The sequence below is a fragment of the Lichenostomus cassidix genome, chromosome 5 (genome assembly GCF_008360975.1).
Source record: "Lichenostomus cassidix isolate B80296 chromosome 5, HeHo_3.0, whole genome shotgun sequence".
Lineage (NCBI taxonomy): Eukaryota > Metazoa > Chordata > Aves > Passeriformes > Meliphagidae > Lichenostomus > Lichenostomus cassidix.
In genome coordinates, this window is record NC_139486.1 from 47,381,196 (window position 1) to 47,402,380 (window position 21,185).

General features: G+C 38.0%; 1 protein-coding gene across 7 annotated transcripts in view; it reads left to right on the top strand.

The window, feature by feature from the left end:
- The window catches only part of KCNQ1 (potassium voltage-gated channel subfamily Q member 1), a 333,012-nt gene that overhangs the window by 212,729 nt on the left and 99,098 nt on the right, over window positions 1-21,185 (top strand). For all 7 annotated transcript variants that reach the window (XM_085062890.1, XM_085062894.1, XM_085062896.1 and 4 more), the window contains 4 exons: window positions 10,423-10,498; window positions 16,872-16,966; window positions 17,519-17,565; window positions 18,376-18,437. In XM_085062890.1, coding sequence (XP_084919016.1) covers window positions 10,423-10,498; window positions 16,872-16,966; window positions 17,519-17,565; window positions 18,376-18,437 — 280 coding nt within the window. The remainder of the gene's footprint in view (window positions 1-10,422; window positions 10,499-16,871; window positions 16,967-17,518; window positions 17,566-18,375; window positions 18,438-21,185) is intronic.

Genomic DNA, 21,185 nt, shown 5'->3' on the forward strand with positions numbered 1-21,185 from the left:
GCCAATAAAGGGACAGAGCTTGAATTACCACAGGCAAATACCGTGTGTGCAGATGAGTGATCTTGCAGTAAGCTTAAAATTATTTTTCTTCTTCTCCTGTCAACTGTCCTGGGATGGTTGGTTTAGAGTTTTTGCTAAAATATTACACTGGGTAGAGATTTAACATGACATACCATCATGCTTTATTTCAATCCACGCCCATTTCTGGTTTTAATCACACCATTGTGTTACGTATGTGAGTGAATTTCTAGAAGTACTGGAACTCTGATTCTGACAAAGTATAGACTAATGTGTCTTGGCAATGCGGCTATTCCAGTCCATTCTTTTGCACTGTGGTTTTTTAATTTAAATTAAACAAAAATTCAAGAAGAAGGTTGTGTCTTAGGATTCAAGTTGGAGTTGGAACAGGCTTTGCTGGGTTGGGTTTTTTTTTGTCCAGTGAGCCATAAGGGAGGCTAAACTGATAGAGAAATGATTGGGGATCTTGAGAAACAATAAATAAACAATATGTCATCTTAATGCTCTTACAGATTTTAGAAGAGAAATTATTGCTAATGTGTTAGTATTAGTTCTCGTATTGCTTGATTAAGGAGTTTATAACATTATGGTGAGACGACAGGCTGCTAGTTACTTCTTTCCCAGTGAAATATAGCCTGATATTCAAAACCAGAGGCCTGTGTTTGCCAGGTCTTGCTCTATAGGAGAGATCCTAATCTCAGTAAGATAAACTGCTTAAATAAAAGTTGATGAAAGAACAGTCCAGAGACTGGATTATGCTCTAACAGTTTTACAGTGCTTTGCTTTAGCACAATTCTGTGCTTGTGTCCTTAGGGAAGTCTAAACTATTCAGTGTTTACAGAATTGTATTAACCTTGATTTTTGCCAACTTAATTTCTGTTCAGTATTTGTATATTCATTTTTATTTTGTACTGGGAAGGGATTATGGGGAAAGGGTTAAAAGCATGCTTGCTCTTCATCTGTTTTAAATCCATAAATGTGAGCCCCTGTGCTGTTTCTAGGTTTCAGATTACACTCTGTGATTTATAGGGAAAGGCTGTTCTCCACAAGTTGAAATCCCATGTGTTTCTCCACCATTGTAAAATAACAAATCCTGGAGAATGCTTCCAGTTGCAAAAATTGCAGTTTTGAACTACATTTGTAACTGCCTTTTTTCCCTGAAGTGATGGCTTTGACAAGGGAAGTGAAGTCCTCTTGTCCTAACACCATCTTTCACCATTTGCCGTGCTTTTCACTGCAGCTTGCACAAACCACAGCAACACCCTCGTGTTTGCAGTGCTCTATCAGGGTTTTTTGGAGGCTACACCCACTAAAAAGTGCAGCTGTGAGAAGACACTTATATCACTGTGCATAAGTAATGTCCAGAGCCCCTACAGAGATGGCAGGCCAGGAGCCAAAGTGACTTAACAGTGCATCAGCTCCCAGTCCCTTCTGTTGTCCCACAGTGAAAACAAGAGCAGGGTTTGGCTTCATGTTTTTCAGTGGATTTCTGTGGCAGGGGTGGGGGGTTTTGATAGTTTGATTTGAGAATGCAGTGCTTTGAAAGAGCTTCACAGCAGCCACTTCCACTGTATCCCTTTTGTTATTGAGCAGCAAGAGAATTTGCCAAACACCTCTGTAATAAAAAACAACATGGAAAACGTTAGGATTTCTGAAATAATGTCATCACTGATTTTGGTAATTATTTAAATATTGCTATTCACACCAATGGCCTTTTCCTTTCTGATATTTTTCCTGCTGTAATTCCTGTCTCTGCAACAGGAGACCTGCTTCATTTTGTCAGCCACAACTGTGCAATGACTCTCATGTGTGTTGAACAGCTGAGATACTCTCTCGACTTTGCCTTGGTAGAGTGGCTGAAGATGTAAAGTGACTCTAACCTCTTGCCTGTCATTGCTTTTACAAATAAGAGACAATGTTTTTACATCTATTCACCATTATTTAAAATACACAAATCACTGAGATATGGGAACAAACTGAAGGGGGTTCTGGCTAAAGTCATTGTGTGAGGTTAAATAATGCAATATTGCTTTGACCTTCCATGGATCCCCTATGAATTGCATCAGTAGTTGACCCAATGAAAGCTTATTTCCTTTGTCTCAAAACAAAAGGTTAAATGGGATGGCAGCAGTAGTACTACATGATGAGTCCTAATTAAGATGTGAGACACAGCATATATTAAATTAGCATGGTTTATGTAGAGTAGAAAGAAATAATTGAAAATAGAAACTAATAGTTGAGAAATCCTAATGGGTTACATAATTTTGATGCTTTTACATCTCATACTCAGCATTAGATATTTTTGTGTACAGGTTGTATTCAATGTAAATTCTGGGCAATGCAATTTAAGCCAAATAGAAAAGTCAAACTCAGCTTTGAGTTTGCAGGGGTATTGTAGTTCCCTACAATGAGTAGCAAAGAGCTACTGTGTAGTGTGAGCAACTTCTTGAGCAACAATGAAGTAGTGTAACATCAGCCAGTTAAATATTCAAAGGTTATTGTAAGTTTAATAGGCAAACAATAGAGAGGCAAGTAGTCAGAGGAAATATGGTTATTTCTTCCTAGTGCCTCTGCATGTAGCCCTGCATTTCCTTGTATAATTCAGAGCTATAAATTACAAGCTCTGCAAAAAAATATATTATTTTTAATCTGAAAAGATTGCTTTTAACCAGTGGATGCGAAATAATAATATCAATGGCTTCCTGCTTGCATGGAACAAAAAGCTCTGTTGTGTTCTGAATTCAGCTTCTTTAGAAAAGGAGTTTAATGTGTCAGACTGTGTCTGTAAGGGTGCTATACATTATTATTTACTTATCTGTGATCTCTTTTGTGTCTGGCTACTTTCAAATTGCTTTGCCTTGAAACTTTGTGAAAAAGCTACAGCCTTCTAAATCAGTAACGATGCAGAGAGGAAGAGCTGAATAAAGGTTCACTGTGATTTGATATGGGTATCAATATCAATTGGTATTTGATAATGTTGGGAAACAGTAATCGATATTGAAAAAATGAGAGCTGGCTTGTATATTTTTCATTCTTTCTTTATGGGGTTTTTCAGTCCCTTCCAAAGATAATTTTGTCTCCCTATTTTTTTTCCCCATGTCCTTTGTTCAACTCTTCATATCCTGGTAACAGGCATAAGTTATAATCGAATAGTGAAAATATACAGCAAAGAAATCTTGCCTGATTTCCATACAAACTATCCTTGTAAGAGTTATGCTTTTAGCTAGCATCACTGTGGGCAGACCACAAAGGAAATCTCTGTTGCTACATCTCTTTGCCCCAGCTTGCCATTGGTTCTGAAAACCTACGCCTGATCTTTGTTCTAGCTGCAGCAATTTGTCTTAGTTTAGACACAGGGCCTGTAGGACCCTTTCCCCCAAGGAAAGTTGAACAAATTTAAATGTGACATTCCAAAATCCCATGCTGTTTAGCTATTTTGGATCCTCTTAAGTTTAGTTGGAAACATTTTGTTTGGGTTTTTTTTTGTTTAAAACATCTAAATCCACCCAAAGGAGATGTTATTTTTTAAACTTGTCCTTTTTTGTATGTCTGTTAAAAATCTGCAAGCCAAATCAAGGTAAGTCAGACTATCTGTAGAGAAAACAGGATTGCTATAACTACATGAAAGGATTTCTCAGTTAAATCCATTACTTTTGAGAAGGGAGACATGAAAGCTGCTGTAAAATAAAATACAAATCCATTAAAAGATGACTGTGGTTTTAAAATTACATATTTTAAATTTAAAAAAAGACCAACCACATATAGTTAGGTAATTACATAGTGGGAGAGGAAGAGTACAAATGTTAATTCTACTTAAGCTAATTCCCCATGGGCTAATGTTCACAATTAGTAAGTAATCAAATTGTTTACTGGCTGAAGGGTCCACCAAAAGCCTGAATTTGATGTTACTCTTGCAGGGCAATTTATAAATTTAGAATCACTGATGCTCCTGTGGAAGTCAGCCCCTGCATTCCCCTATGCTGGGAACAGAAATTACACTATGAGACATGCATTTAAGTAAAAGAAACTTTTCTTTTTAAAATTAAGCCTTTTAAACGTACTATTCTATAGAAATTATTAATCAAGTGTCTTCATAGAAATAATTAGCTATTGTTGTTGAATTATTCAGTGCTTAGATGAACAAATTCATTTCATGAAATCTTACCCATTCATAACTGGTTTACAAGCATGAACAGGAGTTCAGCAGACACAGATCTTTCATAAACAGATTCTTTGCCAATAATTACTGAAATGCCTTTGAATGCTAAGACCAAAGAAATTTTTTAAATCTAGCTTACCTGCTATCTGTGATTCTTCTTGTTCTATGTGAATCTATTATTCCTGTGTTTCTATTGGATTTAAACCTGGGAAGACTCTGGTTGTGAGGAGCATGGGGTATAGATGAATTCATCCAAATTTCATTTATCTTGCCACTAGTTTCTAACTTTGCTAACACTGAAAATGTTATGGGAGCACTTAAGTAAATTCCGGTACCTGAAAGGAGCCTACAGGAAAGATGTAGAGAGACTGTTTGCAGAGGTAAGGAGTGACAAAACAAAGGGAAATGGCTTCAAACTAAGAGAGTAGGTTTCGATTAGGTGTCAGGAATGAATTCTTTACTGTGAGGGTAGTGAAGCACTGGCACAGGTTGCCCAGAGAAGCTGTGGATGCCACAACCATGGAAGTGTTTAAGGCCAGGCAGGATGGACCTGTGGGCAACGTGGTCTAGTGGGAGATGTCCCTGTCCACAACAGGGGGTTGGGACGAGATGATCTTTAAGGTCCCTTAGAGTTCAAACCATTCTGTAATTCTGTGTAAACTAAGCCCATTTAATTAAAATTCATTTTTGTAACTGCTCTTTAAATGTCATCACACTTTTCTAATGCTTCTGGGCAGCTTTTACTGGTTTATCCTTAAGACGGTTTTTGCAAATCATTTATGGGCCATGTAATTGTGTAGAGAGCCCCCAATAAACTTATCATAATGATGGCAAATAACAGTTGCCCAAACTAGCCACAAATGAAAGGAGAAACTGTCTAGTCGACAATATTTGAAATAATCAGTGATTCTGATTTTATCCCTGGGTGTGGTGATCAAGCATTTCCTATTTCAGAACACACAGCAATGCAACCTAATCCTTTCCAATTTACAGTATCTGAAATGTTGCTCAGTACAGAGAGATTCCCATCAACTGGGAATGGGCAGGGAATGACAGAATAGCCTTGAGCCACAGGAAATTCTATACCTAAAGTGCCTGGAGGACTAAGGATGGAAGATTTCATTAGGCTTAAATGCACTAATGAAATGGCTTAATGTAGTTACTATGATTGTCTCTGTAGTTCTCAGATTCTGTGACAAGGAATGTTTTTCAGTGCCTGAATGGAAAAAAATACTTCAGTTCACATGCACAACATGTGATTAAAAACTGATGCATTAAAGATAAAGTTCAAATCTAAATAATGATTAGTGCCAAAAACTTCAGGCCAACCAACTTCAGTCTTCTTTCAGTACTTTACCCTGTCCCAAGTCAGAAATTTAAGATGACTGCAGAGAATTTAGATAGGTTTTAAAAACTGAGCTTGACTTCAAATCAGTGCTAGGTTTACTGAGAAATGGGTATTCTGTAAAAGATATTATAAATCTGTGGCTCTCTCCAACTGAGTTTTCATTCTTGTTAAACTCATTCTGAATAGCCAGTGTTGACCTTTTAGCTCCAATAATATCAGTGTCTGTGTTCGTTGGGAGATCTGTGCCAGACATTAATGTCTGATAATGAAATGTTCTGCACATGAACAAGAAGGCAAGTGTTATAAATAGGAAATTAGCACCACCTTTCCACTGCCCTGTTGCTTTAATATTTTTGTTAACACTAAACCAATATGTAGAACACCTTCCTGAGATGAAAAAGGGAACAAATTTCTAATGGAATTACTAGTGATTTGATACAAGATTTAGCAGCTTTGTAAGGACAGTCAGTATTTCTAATTAATAATTGCTTTTCCTTTCTTACTCTTTACTGAAATAACTCTATTTCAGAATGGGGATTAAACTTGTAAAACTTAATTTTAAAAAACTTTATTTTTCTTGAATCATAGAGCAATTGAACCATGCACCTGCTTAATTCATTTTCCATAAAGCCACACAATTTTTGTGATCAAAAGTTTTAGCCTTTGTCCCAGAGCATTCTTCTGGGGTGGCCCTGCAGGTCCCCTGGCAGGAAGGAGGCAAGTGAATGCTGGCTGAACAGTGACATTCACTGTGGCTGTCAGTGAGTGTGGGACTGGGGAATGAGCCACAGCTTCAGAAACCTGCTAAGGTTTTGGCTGATTGTTTTGGGGAAAATGAACAATACATAGTCAAAGGTACAAAAGTCTGAATTGCAACAGTTCAGGGCATTTATAAATGTATAACAACTTTCCAACCAAATGAGAATAGCTGTTGAATTACATAAAGTACTTCATCATGCTTGTTTTCCAAATTAAGTGAAATTCCAGGTCAGATTTCTGATGGACTGATGAAGAGATCAGGTTTCCTCCAAGTGACTGGTGGTAGGTTAAGTATCTTAAAAACTAAAGGAGGCAGGAAAAGCTAAGGATTTCCAGTCATTTAATTCTGCCAGGCTTTCTTTTTTAATGTGGGTGCTCAATCCATTGCATTTTGTTGCCAGTTTTTTTTAGCCTCATTTCTTATGCTTACAATCCTGCATCCACAACAGGTTGTTTTTCAGTGCTTGTATAAAGCAGACCTGTTTATACCTGCAAATAATGTAGGTTTGTATGAATCTATTGGCCCTGTTACAACTAGGGTGGTCTTCTGTGTTTGAATTGTTACATCCCTTCTTCATCCTTCTGGATTCCTAAGGGTTAAAACAATATTGTAGATTCCTTAGTGGCTTCAGGACCTAATTCAGTGAGTTTAAGTCCATGAGAAATGTTACATAGCACGAGCTGCATTCAAGGTGATCTTGATCTTCTGTTCATATTGAGAAGGAAAATTACTGGTAGCCAGTGAAAGCTATTGGCAATTTTTCTTTGGAAAGGTGCAGGCTGAGAAGTTGTCCAGCACTGGAAATAGTAATCTTTACCTTGATTTTTAAGGGCATACTATGTTTATTACTTTTTAAGGTAATATGCTGCTGGTTATTAGAATCAGTCAATCGGTGTTTGGCAAGTTGTCAGTGATGATATTAATGGGTATGGTGGTGATGAGGCTCAAAACCTGATGAATGCTCAGGAGAGGAAAGAGCTTTGTTGCCAAAAGGGCAAAAGCTGTGCCTGCTGCCCCTGTTGCTAATGCACTTATCCAACAAGCATTCTCCCAAAGTCAGGCAAAACTAAACATCTGAAAATGAGGGACTGCAATTGCAGGAGAGCTTAGCTCACACAGCTACACTGAAGCAGAGGGACTCTCTGGAGTATCCCAGAAGTCCCTAAAAACCCCTTCCACGCTGCCATCAGACTCCCTGTGCACAGCAGGGCTTCTCCAAAGGGTGTCGCCTGCTGGCTGTGGGCATGGACACCCCGGGAAGGTGAGGTGCTGTGCTCTGGCAGCACACTCAGGTGAGGTCATTTCCAGCCACACTCCTAAAAAAAAATAGGAGTGTTCACAGAAGTGAGGGTGGTAATGGGTTGAGTGGCTATCTGATGTCTAAGCATGCTCCATGTGCCCAGAGGTTGCAGAGAGCCCCTCTGTAACCAAAATTCAGAGATGTCACAAGTGGCTGAACAAACAAATATCACCAGTTAATGGTTAAGCTCTCAATTTACTGAAGCATTTGTTACCAGTTTGCCAAAGAGATCAAACAACCATGAATCATAACCTTGGCTACTAATTAAATCTTTTATTCCCTTCTCTCATTGCAGAAGCATTTAATCTTGGGGAATCAGGACAGCCTGTTGTGCAGAATTACATTTTACAGCATAAGCAGAAACAAGCTTACTGTAAGGCTTCCTACTGGAGCTGGAAATGGGAAGGATTAAAATGAGAATATTAACTTCCCCTCCTGGCATGGTAGTTCATGTTAGCGCTGAAAAATGATTGATGGTGAATAGCTGCATTGGAAAATCATTTTGGTGGTGTAGTTTTGTTATTTCACTGAATGGCAAATATCATTTTTATTATCCACCTGCCTTGCTTATGGATGAGACTTGTCCTCTAGATAGAGAATGAGGGATTTGGTGTGCTCTACTGGTGACTGGCTGTCCCAAAGAAAAATATTTTACTCAAAAATAATGGACTGTGAAGAACACCCCAGAGGAAATGAGGCATAAACTAAAATACTAAAAGCAGTTTTATGGCAATTCAAATATATTTCTATTTTTCAAAAGATGTTTTTGTGTTCTTTTATGTATAGGATGTAAAGCTGCATGATATAATACCTTTGTAATTTACTAGAAAATTAAATAGTGTTTACCTTTTTGGCTCCCATCTCTGTGAAGCAGACCTTAGAAGCCCAAACACTATATTTCCTTTGGGTTTAGGGGAAGTCATCCAAGTCCCTAGCAGCAGAATGATGCAGCACAGGCTCACAGAACAGGGGTACCATGAACTAGCATTAGGTTAACTCTGTCCACTGGGAATTGATCCAAACCCACAGCCATTCAATTTTGGAGCAGCACATTTCCATTTTTATAACGTGAACCATGATGTTGCAGTGAGATCTGTGGGAGCAGGGGCCTGGGGACAGCCTCTCTAAGACACCTCAGTAAGCTGTTAAGAGGGAAAAGTCTCCCTGTGCAGATCCAACTGCAGATTTAGTGCATATTTATTCAGGTACAGTCAATTTATGTAATTACACTTAGGGGTAGCCATCTGTAAATCTGTGGTGTAAAGCTGTATCTTACTAGCTTGAAAGCAATGTATTTTATGCTGTTGCTGAAGAAAGTAATCTTTTCTGTCATTGCTAAATCTGTACAATTTCTATTAAAGAAATAATCCACCTGAGAGGCACTAGAAGGAGGAAATGATGGCTTTTATTGGTTCTGATTTGGGCTTTGCAGGAAGCTGTTTTCCTACAAGGAAGTGTGAGTTTTCAGGAGGGGAACACCCCAGCTACACCTATTCAAAGGACAAACATCCACCATCTGCACATGCAGGGCTTTTGTTTGCTGGGGGAGATTTGTCCTGAGAAAACACCTGACTACTCACTGAAATTCCAGGTTATATTTAGCTGAAGAGGTTTGGGTGATACCAGCCTATGTTGTCACAAAGATCCAGTCTTTTACAAACTTTTAGAGAACTTAAATATGACTTCTCCATCCCTCAGTGAGTATGAATGCTGTCAGGTTCAGTACAGACAGAAAGCACTGCAAGGTGACATCTCAGGATGCCAGTCTATCAGTATTAGTAGTAATAATTTTATCAAGAGAAAACATCTGGAGTATCTAACTCTGCTTTTACTGCTGCTCCCCAAAGCTATCACTAGAAGTCTGTTTGGGATGAGAGTTAGAAATACTAGATGTGCATGCAGTTAAAAGAAAATAAAGATGGTGCTGTAATGCCATTCAAGTGCATCTTGGTAGGAGTAATAGAATGAGCAATCTGAATAATTGGCCTAATGTTTGATATTATATCTTAATGTTAAGAAGGGAAATACATTATTTTTCCAAGCTTTGAAAAATTTGAAATAATTGTTGATCTTAAGGCACTGTTTGAAAAATAATATCAGATACTATGAAAATCTGTTATTTAAAAGTATAATGAGCAAACTATTTTCTTTTTATTGTTTTTAGATTGTATACATATGCACAAAGAGGGGGATATATTTTTTAAAGACCTGTTAGATTATTTTGTCATTATATAAAGTTACAGTTCAGTTTGGGGATATATGTGTATGTAGATGTTTCATCCAGCTACCACAAGATCATTTGTACTGTTTAGCAGTCAACAAATCAAAAATCTTTCAAGTACCTTATTTTAAAGTAATTCTTTGGGAAAAAAAGGATTCATGCAAGTGAAGAAACATGTTGTACAGAAATTGTGGGGTGAACACCACAAAAAACCCAAACAAACAAAAAAACCATAAAAATTGGATTTCTGGAGTGACCTGTATAAAAGCTGTTCATGCCTGGATATGCAGGAACTTGAGTTTGGGGGGGTTTTGTAGAAATGAAACTGGAAGGGATGCATGGAGGTTTGCTTAGACACAGGAGGAGATTATGTGGACACCTCTTAGCTGTGAAATGTGTGCAAACCTTGTGTGGGTCAGATAAAACCCTGGATTTTCACATAGCCTTCTTGAAAGGTGAGGAAGGTCAGCAGGATGGTGTGTTTTGGCTCCCAGGCTGGATGGCAACTCCTTACATTGCACCTTCCAATGTTGGTGAAGGATTTTCTGCAGACTGTAGTATTTACTGTCTGGAGGGAGATGATTTTCCCCCCTCACCCACCTTGTTTTCCCCACAGGCTGCGGGAACACCACCGTGCTGCAATCAAGGTGATTCGGAGGATGCAGTATTTTGTGGCCAAAAAAAAGTTCCAGGTGAGCTGTGAATAGAAAGCTCCTTTTCTAAATAAACCCTTTTATTCTCCTGATCCATTGGTTCTTTTAGAAACTTAAGAGAGACTAACACAATTCATTTCAGTAATGGTGAGCTACACCCACTATTCTCTCCCTTCTTCAATAGGGTGGTTGTTTCGCGGCAGGTTAGTCAACTGTGGATGCTCTGGAAATAGGCTAAACTCCTGAAATGCAGTCTGAATTAAAATGTTATTTTCTGCTAATGGACTTGACCCCTAGCCCTCTGTTATCGCTGTCTCTTTCTGGCAGTGCAAACATTCTCGTATGTCTCCATTAATTCTGAGCTGTACGCTGCTTTCATGCCGAGTCAGTAGGATTAGAGATTAAAATACTACCTCAGCCTTGTTTCTGTCCCTCACTCAATGGTAATGAAGTCCTGATAAGGAACCGAGGTGGAAATTTGTTAGCCTATTGGAAGGTTTCTCATTTCTTTTCCATTCTCCCCTCTGCATAGTAGGAGACCTCCTTCCCAGCTTGGGAGACATCGATTCTCTTTCCTCCTCTGACCCTCACTGACACGTTTCCCATCTGCCACTCCACTTGCTGTGGTCTTGTGATGCCATAATTAATAGTAGCTAATTGACCTTGTTACCTGGCCTGAATAAAAAATTCTGACTGCAAACTTTCTAAAAATCTGTTTTATTAATCCAGTAAAAGCACATGCCAACAGCCTTCAGCTTGATTTAAACCAGGTGAATATATATAAGTAATAAATATATTACTTAAAATTAATTAATAAGAGATAATCTCCAAAGAACAGTCTTCACAACTGAAAATGCAAAAGGATGAGGGGGGCTTAATTGCCTACATCCATTTTCCTACATGGCCTTGCTACCTCTGCTTGCATAGACCAGAAAGCTCTCCCACCTTTAATCTAGACCTGCCAAAACGGGAGGGTGTCCTTTCTCCTTCAAATTTGAAGACCTCAAAATTTAAGATGAAAAAGATGGTAATGGTGACTAACAGTTCAATACATCTATAAGGCATAGCTTGCTGCTACTTCAAACCCATGATTCTGGTTTCCTAATAAAATTTAGAAGCACTGCCTGAATTCTTTAGTAATTTTCTACCTTGAATATTTTCATTTTTAGTAAAATTCATGAGCTAGTTTTTGGTTCAGGTTGCCTGAGCTTTTCAGAAAGTATCTTTAGTTACATATAATATATTCAGATTCTCACAATTTAGGCTGAAATCTCCCATGCCCAGAGTTTTCTTGAAGGGAGTGCTTTCAAAAAGTTTCTGCTAGCACATTTCACCTTTTATTATCATTATTAGACTAAAATTAAGAAAGGCACAATGTCTCAACTACTTGAGAATAATATTTATAGTCATTTCGTTGAGAAGTTCCTTAGCACTTGCTGGTCAGCACTTGTAACTTGGCAAAGGACATGGCCCATTCCAGTGATGTGTGTACTGCTGTTGTGTGCATAATTGCCTAAATGTGGCCAGTTCCATTGAAATCTAATTTATTTTCATTCTAAAACTTGATTGTGATCCTTTGCTCAGTGGTAATTACTGAATCATTGCTCTCATAAATCTAGATCATAAAATATTTGCCGTGGTATTAACTAAACCGCTTAGTAACAAGAAATCCACACATTGTACATCTACCTCCCAAGTGGTATTTGTCAGAAACAGAATTTGAAAATGCCTGAACACTGTGTGCAACATTATCCACCTGGCAAATAAACGAAACTCCCCTGCGGCAGATGATTTGATAGAAGCTGAAAAACCATTTGACTGAATAGAATGGGACTATTCAGTTCATACTTAAAACTTGTTTGTGCTCAGTATCTCAGTTGCTAATCTGGCTTCTCAGTTGTACTCTCACTTTTGCATCTGCAAAAGGCCTGGTCCTGGCCATCTACAAAATCCCTCAGCAAGCTTGTCTCTCATCTTTCTTTAGCAGTCTTCCTTCTTCCTAAATGATCAATATTAGCTGCTGCTAAAGACCTAAAAATGTCATTTGGCTGAAGTGGGATGGATCTCAAGTCACTCCTGTATACCAGTGATACGCTGCTGTTTCTTCAGAAGCAGAATCTCCAGTAGGACCGTAGGGAATATCTGATACTTCTCCATAAATTTCTGAATACAAGGTTATGATCAGGCTTAAATCTTTGAGAGTATTAAAGGTACAGTTTTCCAAAGCACGCAAGTAACTTAATGCACGAAGTCACCTTGAAATTCAAGCCACAAGGTGCTTTTGAAAATCTCTATGTAATTAAGAGATAACTCTGTCATTATTCTTTCATCAAAAGTGTGTTGTAAGTCTGTTCTGTTGTATGCACATAAAATAATCATAAGAAATTAAATTGTTTAAACATGTGCCAAGGAATGACTGTACCTTTCCTAATAAGCAGACTAATGTAATATCTGAAATCAAGGTAAAGCAGAAGATGCATTTTTAAAATGTATCTTTCAGCATTTAAGAGGTCTGTACAGCTGTTTTCTGGTAGATATTTGCTTTCTGAACTTTCTATCTATGTGAAATTTATGTCCCAAAAAAAATAGAAAATTCAGATATTTTCTTCCAGCAACTATTGAAAAAACCCTACTACAAATCCACAACCAAATTTCATCGGAAGTGTGTTGTAATTCTGAAGTGTGAAGTAATTCATGCTTAAAATTAGCTGGAACACTAAGGAAGGCCAGCTCTTTGAAGGAGTAGTTTTTAAAGATGCCTGTGAAGCTTTTGAGTAGGGCAGCATAGGAAGAAGGAGAGGAAGAGGAAAATTTTGCAAAATAGGTCCCAGCATGAACCCGGCATGGTTCTTAAACTATACCGGCTGTTTGCAGGACACACCTGTAGGCCTAAATTTGACTAGATATATTTTTTGAAGAGCTCAGCCCCAACAGGGGGTGATGGCATCACAAGGACAAAAGCCAGTTAGAAAGCAAAGCCTTCCTGTTTAAAAATAAATGAATAAATAAATAAAACAAATAAAGAAAAGCTAAGCAGAGATACAAAGATTTTCAAAGGACATGAAAAGCAAGTCTTTGTGAAGTATCATTTCCTCTTTAAAAAGAAGGAGAGAAATTTAGGCTGCATTTCAAAGTCCAGGTTTAAATATAGTCCTTATGATGATGCCATGTAAGAACCCAGCATAATATTATAAAGAATTAATACCTTTTTTACAGAGGTGTTTATGTTCTTGAAACAGTCTGTAGGACTGTTTCAAATTCTATACAAACGATGACATTCAACATAAATCCTGTCCATCAGTAATGACTTACAGTTAAGGATTTTGTAGATTGTAAGGAAAGCAGATTTAGAAATTAATGCTTTTCTCAGCTTTGTGTACCCTACCTATCAATAATGAATTTTATGTATTAGTTATAAAGCAGATGTTTTTGACACAATCTCATCTTACAACTGAATTTCAGAAAGAAAATCACCATGCTCAGCTTTCCCATTTGCTTGATTCATGAGTAAATAACCTTTTGTTTTCCTATTATGAAAGTTTCTAGAAGTCTTAAAACTTGTGTACATGGATACAACTGTGGTATCCATCACAGATACAGACACCAGGAATTTGCCCTGACTTCACATTTTCATTTTGAAACCTTTTTAAATTTTCTTTCCATGTAAATTCTTACAATTGAGATGATTAATTTCCTTCTAAAATACATTTTTAACTTGTGATATGATTTTCACCATGGCAAATATTCTATACATAGCATAAATTAAAAATGCAAGTTGCAGTTCTACTGATGACATAACTGTTGCCTGATTTGTTACAATTTCCCTGGAAAATCTTACATTTATAATCTTGTAGTTCATCATATTATGTGACTCATATGAATTGTGTGTAATCTTTTCTAATCTCCATACTGGGCTGTACCAAACAATGCACTTCAGTGTCCTCTGCTTCACAGGGTGTTCTGCCCATTTTATTTTCCTGTTACTTGGTTGCATTTTCCAGAAATTCCCCTTTCCTGGATTCCCTTCTCCCTTTCCCTGCCTCCCTTCCCATGCAGTTACTAGGGAACAACAACACCCACAGCCAGTGGTGCACATTTAGGATTTGGCATTGGCTTTTGTGCCTTCAACAAACTTTCATATATGATGGGGGAAATTTTACCTTACTTTAGAAGAGTTTTGCCATGAGTTTTGGTTAATTAGCAGAAGAACAAAAGTAAAGAAGAGAAACAGTTAAGGAAAGCTGTGGGACTGGCTTCTACTCTTTTTTTTTTCCAATACTCATTCATTGCTCAACATCAAGAGTATCTTCTCAGAAAGATCAGTTTTCAACATCAAGTAGTTGCAGAAAAATCAGTGCTAATACTCTGTTGCAGTCAAACCTTTAGCTTCATTCATAAATTGTATTTACTCCAGGTTTTCAATTCTTGTTTTAAAGAGAAAGAAACAGTCCTGGAAATTAAAAACAGGCAGGGAAATGCCTACGCTACTGTCAGGCTCCTGTGTCAGAGTATGAGGATGGCAGAAGAAAGTTCTGCATCTTTTTTCTTACTGAACTGTTTTTCTGGACCTGCAGTTTTCAAACTTGCAGATTTCTCTTTTGCTTATTTATAGTAAAAAAAGAATTCAAGAATTTTTTTTTTTTTTAATATCACCATGTTTACAGTACTAGTCCATGGAAAGATTTACAGGCTTATACCATCACTGAATTATATTTCTTTCTTTGTGGATGTTAGTTATGATTTATATGTGTGTCAGCAGTTGGGATGCTTGGGAATTCTTCTGTGCTTCTTGGTTAGATCGAAGCAATTCCCATTCCTGCTTAGCCTTCCACTAGAGAGTATCTCATAGTCACCGTGGCTTGCAGTTGACTTGGTGAATGTGGGAGACTGAAATATAATTTGTGTGATGAAGTGTTGTTATAAAAGTAATTATGCCTGAAATGTGGGACCTACTTCCCAGGCAGGTGCAGGGCACTCCATGGAGGTGCCAGAGCCTGTTTTTTATATGGTATCCTGCTTTTCTTTGTTTTAGGAAAAAAAAAAGTATTTATGGCATGGAATTGAGGAAAGCCTGCACTTTGTGAAATACAATAAAGCAGTGCAGAGACATCTGCTTTTAAAATACAGGTGACAAAATACTTCTGAGATACCAAATTCTGGTATCTGGGAAGCTACCACTGAAAATTATCTTCCTTGTTCTCAAAAATGCAAGAAGGGAGAAGTTGTAACTCAGTGTTACCAAGGTTTTTACTGAACCTTGAAAATTATCTGCAGAGTGTCTATAAACAGCATAACGGATGAGTCAGAAATCTTAGAATCATAGAATAGTTTGGGTTGGAAGGGACTTTTAAAGGTCATCTGGTGCAAACCCCCTGCCAAGAGCAAGGACATCCTCACCCAATCAGGTTGCTCAAGGCCCCTCCCAACCTGACCCTGAATGTTTCCAAGGATGGGGCATCCACAGTTTCTCTGGACAGCCCATTTAAGTGTCTCATCACCCTAACAGTAAAGAATTTCTTCCTAATATCTAATCTAAACCTGCTCTCTTTCAGCTGGAAGCCATTCCTCCATGTCCTGTCATTACAGTCCCTTATAAAAAGTCTGTCCCCATCTTTCTTAAAAGCTCCCTTCAAGTACTGAAAGGTCTCCCTGGAGCCTTCTCTTCTCCAGGTTGAACAACACAACTCTCTCACCCTGTCTTTATAGCAGAGATGCTTCAGCCCTCTGATCATCTTTGTGGTCTCCTTTGGACTTGTTCTAACAGGTCCATGTATTTCCTGTTCTGGGAACTCCAGTTCTGGCATTGATTGGACATCTAGTTTGCATTAATGATGTCTTAATTTGTTCCTGCCCTTCACCATGTTTGTTTATTTGCTTTCCAGTTAGTCTTGGTGTTTATAGGTTGATAACATTGCCTTTACTACACACAACTACACAAAAGTTGTTTTATTAATAATAGGTCAGATCCAGTCTCTCCCATATATGAGGTGCAAATTACAGACACAGGGTGTTTCTTGCACCAGTGTTTCCCAGCAGTTTTGAAAGTTCAGCCTCTTAGTTTTTCATGGCCAAGAAGTATGAATCTTATTTCCAGAAGAAACTGGAGCGTGCACGGACTTCTGAAAAAGATGCCAGATAAACTTCTTTTGGCACCAAGTTCTTTTGAGCTCCAGTTGGGTGGATTATCTCTTGAAAAGCATGTAGACCTGCAGAAACAAAAAGGTGGATGAAATGAGAACTGTCAGGATTATTCCACCAAAAATTTGTGATCATGGCAACAATCAAAATAACTTACATGTTTACATAGTCTTGAAAGAACTTACTGTTTACTCTTAGAAAACAGCTGCATTGCCACAGACCATTTCTGTATCCTTGTTGCTTAAAGGCATGGGTTTTGTCTCTTACTTTACAGCAAGCCAGAAAGCCCTATGATGTCCGAGATGTTATTGAGCAATATTCTCAGGGCCACCTCAACCTGATGGTGCGAATCAAGGAGCTGCAGAGGAGGTACGTCAAGGAAGCCCAGTCTTGGTATCTGTAAACAGCAGCAGATGGATGTTTGTAAATTGGGCAGTGACTGGGGCCCATGGATAAAAAAATGACAGGATTAAATATGCCATATTGGCAGGACTGTGCAAAATTAGGGAATATAAAATGGCACTTGCATGAAGTTTTCACACAGGGAGGAAAAGGCAAAAAACTTAAAAATCTGACAATTGGCAGTTACATGTATTGCCTCAGTCCCTGCTAGCTTTGACTATAGACTGCAATCCCTGTGTGTTAGGGGCTTTGTTATAGCTGGACAGTGCAATTCTGTCACCTGCTCTGCACTTAAGAGCAAACTGAGAGCTGACAGATAGATGTGACAAGAAAGTTGCAGAAGAACAAGGAAAAGAGGAAACGATGCTGATCACATCACATGGCAAAGTGATGGGCATGGTAAAAATCTACAGTGGTTAAAGAAGCTGTAGAGCAATCTAAGTCAAATCCCATTTTGTTACTATAGTTTTTAATTTCAAGCTACACTTCACATAAATGTTTTTGTTGTTTTGTTTATAGGTTGGACCAGTCCATTGGAAAGCCATCTCTTTTTATCTCTGTCTCAGGTAAGTTAATACACAGGACATGTCTAAAATGAATCCGCTGAACATATAATTAATGGAAAATACTTGTTTAAATACTTTCCATTTTATTGCCAAATTTTTAAACGGTGCCAACTGGTTGTACTCTGAAGATTAGGCATTGGCAATAGTATTTACTCATCACCACCTTTGAATTAGGGTTGTTCTTGTTTAAATACTTAAAGCTTCTACATTCAGTGAAGTGTTAAAAATGTTGGCTCTAGTGTCTCTGAGACTGACCATATTTTTAAGAAATGAGTGTGCTAAGATTACAGAGTTCCTATGGAATTGGTAATATTCACATTGATCTTTGACAGCTTTGAAAAGAGACTGAAAAAGAAGCACAAAGGACAAAGTTTGTGACAAATCTGGCTAATGAAAACTCTCTGTTATGTAACGTGAAAACTCGTCTTTCTATACTGTTTAGATTGGGGGAAAAAAGATAAAATGTTACCCAATGTGGTATTCAAGTTGGCTGTAGAGTCCTTTGAGTAGTGGCAGATTGTTTTTTAGTCGAAATTAAAACATGACTAAATTGGGAACATTTTTGCTCTGCCTGGTTAAAGCATAAAGCTAAGATTGAAAATGTCTTAAAGTTAGGGCTATTAAAAGCCATGGCATGGGCCAATGCTATAAAAAGAAACAGAAAACTACTTTTAAGGAATGGATCTATCAGCCTGGTAAAGGTGTTCAGTTACACAGCGTTGGTGGGCTAGTTAAACACACCCTGTTGTGGTTTGCTGCTATTTTGTTATACCACCATATATTAATTTGAAAATGTTTCTTGTTCCACAGAGAAAAGCAAAGATCGAGGAAATAACACGATTGGTGCCAGGCTGAACAGAGTGGAGGACAAGGTAAGCCTCAGTTGAACTGGCAGTGAATGAGGACATGGTTTGTGATCGAACAGTGCTTGTTTCATAGAATGTGGAGGAAAATTCAGCTTAAAATAGAGTTGAATGCCTGGCTTTTCCAGGTAATGGAGCGTAATTTTTGTCACAGATTGCATTTTTGGTTCTCACTTGTCATTTTAACAGAATAAGGAAAAAACCCAGAATTTAATTGATTTCAGTCTGTTTTGGGACTTGCTTGGGGTTTTTTATTTTTAATTGTATATATTACTTATGTCTCATTGCTTTACTTCCTTCCTCCACAATAGATAAAAGGCTCTGTTCCTTTAATATCTCAGTATATTATGGTCCCTAAGATTTCCCTTTGATCGTTGCTCTGTTGTTTACATAAGTCCACCTACAATTCCTTAGAGAGGGAAATAGCAAACCTTGTTCTGTCCTGGTTTTCATTCCTTATGACAAATGGAGTTTCTCCTTCCAAGTGACATGAACCCAAAAAAATCAGACTTGTTCTATAATCACAAATTAACAGTTAAGTGCTTTGTAACCCTTTATTTCAGTGCTGGCTGCACTTGAAAAAAATAGAGGCCGGTAGAGGCCGTGTAATTTTTAAAAAATACGGGTTTTTAAAATGCTGGGATTTAGGAAAGAAAGGAATAGTTAAGAAGAATAGTTTGAATCTTCTACTGATCTTTTAGAGTGATTTGGTGAGAGAGTGAAAGCATTTCCTTAGTTTAGAATTATTTCACTCATGTATCTCATTAATTGGTCATTTGTTATTAAGACTGAAACCTTTTCCTGAGGCAAAGAACTTTCAGAGTGTTTCTTCCACTACTGGAAGTATGTGGTAACTTCATAAAGGTCTTGTTCTGATAAAACATTCAGCAAATATTCTGCAGGCTAAAAAAAATGTGTGAGCAATACATACCAAGAGATACAAACTGAGCACCCTGATCTGTATTGATTCACTTGTGACATGATCATTCCTTACACATTTCTCCTTATATACTTTGATAAATTTGAATGATGGTACTCAGGACTGCACTTCAATCTACTGGAAATAATGGTGTTTTAAAGGAAACAGGTTTCTTTTGGTGTATGGAGGAGCACACAGGAACAGTGAAGTAGAAGAGAGGAAAGTAGAGTGCATTTAGCACAAAGAAGAATCACTGTGTAGTGCTCCCTTGCATCTGTGGTTAATATGTGTTCTTACACAAGGAAGCCCTTTCCAGAAAGTTTGGATTACATTTATTTATTTTCTCTCCATAATGTCAGCTAAAAGTGTGGAACACTAGAAAATGTCTTGTGACTTGTGACAAAGAGCAATGACTTTTCAGTGTGGACAAATAATTCTCAAATGGCAGCTAAAGCAGCTTCTCAGTGCTATTTGTAAAATCTCCAGCGAGCCTGGGAGAGCCTTGGTGTTGTACTGGCTCAGAGATAAGCTGTTTGGGGGTCATTAATTACTCTTTTTTACATCCTTACAAATAACTACACCGTGAATTTATAGTGACTGGGTTTTTATGTCTTGTAATGGGACTGTAAAACACTCCCTGTATAATTTTAGTATAGCTGGGTTAAATTTTAGCCTTGTTTTAAGTAACAGACCCTTCTTTCTTTGCAGTTGCATGAGGTCATCTGTGGTTTCAGAGCTGTATGTTATCTACCCTATACAGCTAGTCCTATCTGCAGGAATTTTATCTGAAAGTAGCTGAAAGGCTAAAAATAGAGAATTTCAGTTGGACTCAGCAAACAGTGGTTAACATAAAAACACACTGGCAATGCTAGAATCACATTTTTGCTGCAGCTGTAGATGGTGGCCAAAGCTAATTTTTTGGCATTTTTGCTCTCAGAGATTGGCCTTCTCTTTCTCATAAAGTACATGGTGCATGGTATGCTTTCAGCATCCAGTTAAATCCTTCCTGAGCTGAGTACTATGTCAAGGATATCAGATGGTTCTTAAGGTGACAAATTATTTTACACAGTTTTATCCCATTTGGTTTGTGAATTAGTTTTCAGTCTTGCACTTCTGGAGGAGAGATATTCAGTGCTGCAGGCTATTGTCAGCATCTAAACACCTCTTGTGCATTTGAAAAATCTCCTGTAAGTCAAAGGAGGGACATGTACAGCCAGCAGTACAGAGGGAATGGCACCTAAAAGGGACATTTTAAAATAAAATGCTTAAACAGCAGTGTATTGACAGGAATTGTTATCCTTCATGGCACAAATCTGAATTTTCAAATATTGGCATCAGCAAAACATTGTGTTTTCTTCTGTAAATTTACGAGCACTTTCATTTAAAGGAGAGTCCTGTAGTCTGTTCACCTTGTGCACTAAGAGAAACTTTGACTTTGTGATATAGGCAGTTTGTGATCATGAACCTAAAGATTGTTTCCTAACCACAGAAGCCAGAGGGATGAATCACATTTGCAAGAACCTTCCTGCAGATTCCTTTATGCTGAATATTGTAATTTTGGCAAGACACTGAAAAGATGGTTTTGTGAGTGTAACTGGAAATTGCACAGCCTGATAGGCCTTCATGAAAAGAAGTCATGATCTAACATGAAATCACGATCCAACATGTAACCATGGCATATTTTGACTTTGCCATTGTTCTCTGTTGCCTTCAAAGCTGAGGGTGGCAACTGCTGTGCTCTCCTAAAGGTGTCTTGCCGTGGCTGGGTGCAGGGAGCTGCCCACAGCCCATCTGTCAGGACACCAGCCAGCTGTGGTCCATCAGTAATCTAACAGCAG